This window comes from Plasmodium fragile (assembly GCF_000956335.1).
Source record: "Plasmodium fragile strain nilgiri unplaced genomic scaffold supercont1.186, whole genome shotgun sequence".
In the NCBI taxonomy this organism is placed as follows: domain Eukaryota; phylum Apicomplexa; class Aconoidasida; order Haemosporida; family Plasmodiidae; genus Plasmodium; species Plasmodium fragile.
Window position 1 is genome coordinate 1 of NW_012192766.1, and position 2,364 is coordinate 2,364.

Below are 2,364 nucleotides of genomic sequence, written 5' to 3' on the forward strand. Positions count from 1 at the left end.
TGCTTAGTGCTGATGGTTATAGAATTCCCAGGTTCATGTTTTTACCGTTGCAGTGGCACAAGTATTGTATTGACTTTTACATGCCTGGAGGAATTTCAAATTATATGAAAAGCATGTACATGCATGAACAGATATGTATATGTATGTACGTGGAAACAGAAAAGGGCGGTCATCTCTTAACATTTATAATTATAGAACAATTTGCGTATCTTTTCAGTATCTGCTTACCTGAAGAATACATAAGCAGCGTAGGCTTGTAAAGAACTTGCTGGTCTTTATGCTTTAGTACATGTATGTGTGCACTGACAAGGATGCATATATATGGATGAGCACAATCAACACCAAATTGTTCTTAGCTAGTGTTCTGCATGGAACGTTTCCCTGTAGAGGCAAAAGTAGTATTTTGCGCAATGGTTTTCACTGGACTCAAGCACTCGGGGTGGGGGGGGGTTGTGCCTCTGTAGAATATGCTAATGGCCTTGGAAGGGGCGAATTGCAGCGTTCATTTATGCCTTTCCCTCTATAGTACACTATGGTCTTTAGTTGGTATATTGGAAAATTTCGCATGTATCAGTTACCAATTGGACGAACTCGATACCTTTGACTCGACACGTCAGCCACAACCTTTCCTGCCGATTTGTACGTTGTTACCCCTTTTTCTACATTACTCCCTCGCCTTTTCTAACTTACACTGTCTCCTAAATTACGCTGTCGTGTGTCTCATATGCATAAATCCACGTTCTATGTATTCCATAACTTCGTACAGTGCACTGTCCACTCATGGTTGTCGCCGCTGCCGCTACCGCTGCATCCGTCGCCGCCGCACATCTGGGCTCCACGAGGGGATGTTGTTCCCCCACGTGTGCGTTGCGTTCCCGCCGCGTGTGCGTTGTGGTTGTTGTGGCATGCGTGCGCAGTCGTACGGGCAGTAGTCGGGGCCGACCGGGTCGAGCCGTATTAGGCCGTAGTCGTATTAGTGCTTTCTCCCATCGGTCTTACCTCCCGGTTCCTTCGGTGTTGCCGGCGATGCTGCAGCCGCTGGGTCTGCAGCGACGGATTCCTTGCCGTGTGAATTCGATTGTTCCGTGGAAGGTATTAGGTCTGCCGTTTCGTGCTGCACCTTCGTTACAATTTCCTGAACTTTCTCGCGCAATTGCTGCGTGCGTTCTACTATTCGTACTTTTATCTCCTGTGTAGTCCTATGTTTTACCGTGCCGCTAGCGCTCTGTCCTTGCGTACACTGCCCAAGAGGCCCTTTCCCGTCGTAAAGCGCACTCTCCGATATCCACGTTCTAATTTCTTGTTCTATATCCCTTCCACCGAGGCTTAAACCACGTATATCCCACGAATGACACTGGTTACTCTTACTCCCTCCTTGTCCCTCAAATGCCTCAGCCAGGGTTTTTGCCATTTTCATTATATATGCCCACATGCTCTGCGCCCTGCAATATTCCTCCTGTAGTGCCATCAGATTCACTTTCCCTATTATACACCGCATTTTCTGTTTCATTTCTCGCTCAGTTTCTTGTTCCCTTCCTTCCCTTTCTGCACTAGTTAATCTCTCTTCCATATAAGATATGACGCGCACAATGTTCGTGCATAATGGCATTTGTTCCTTCGTAATGTCGTTAGTGTGTGTGCCCTGCGTGCATATCGTTTCGAAGGTAGGGTCCTCTTGATTATTCATATGTGTTATAAATTCATTGAACATATCTTTCATGTCCTGCCATATCCCTTGCTGCGGTTTAAAGAGGATGTGGAGACCAATGTTCACATATAGTCCTTTAGTGTATATAGGTCTATTCGCTCAATACCTCCATGCCCGGCGAAGTCTACGGGCATTCCGTTGTACCCGCACGCATTTATTATAGCACTTACATTAAAATCTTCTTCCTTTGAAATTTTCCTTCTCTTTAACCAATCTTTGATTAACTCCTTCAGTAATTGATCCATTCTAGTACTCCACGTACGGTGAACTGTATGTCTGCAGCATGAACTAATACATTAATAAAGTAGACGTACTGTCCATATACCGAGATATAATTATGCATGATACTTAATCCGGATGCCCACCAGCCGCGCTTCACGTTTGCGGTTTGTGTATGATATATACTGTCCTGCTATATCCTTCACCCCCAACATGTCACGCAGTGAGAAGTACAATAGAACACTAACCGCAACACTTTGCACAAAACATGGATATGCAAGGATAGCTGTAACATATTACGAGAGCTTACACAATTAAAGGGTGCGGTTTGTCAAATACACACTACGGAGGAATTGTACGTATACAAATTGTACTGCTCACAAGTGTCTGACGTGTTGCTGCAACAGTAAAGAACAATCCGGAATAGCTCGCAAAAA

General features: G+C 44.9%; 1 protein-coding gene across 1 annotated transcript; it reads right to left on the reverse strand.

Moving 5' to 3' along the window:
- Positions 1–973: 973 nt before the first annotated feature.
- On the reverse strand, positions 974–1,953 carry AK88_05628 (uncharacterized protein; the record flags this gene model as incomplete). The annotated part of the gene is made up of 2 exons (XM_012483230.1): positions 974–1,738; positions 1,879–1,953. 2 exons carry the CDS (start codon positions 1,951–1,953, stop codon positions 974–976), a joined length of 840 nt encoding a protein of 279 aa, XP_012338653.1.
- Positions 1,954–2,364: the final 411 nt, after the last annotated feature.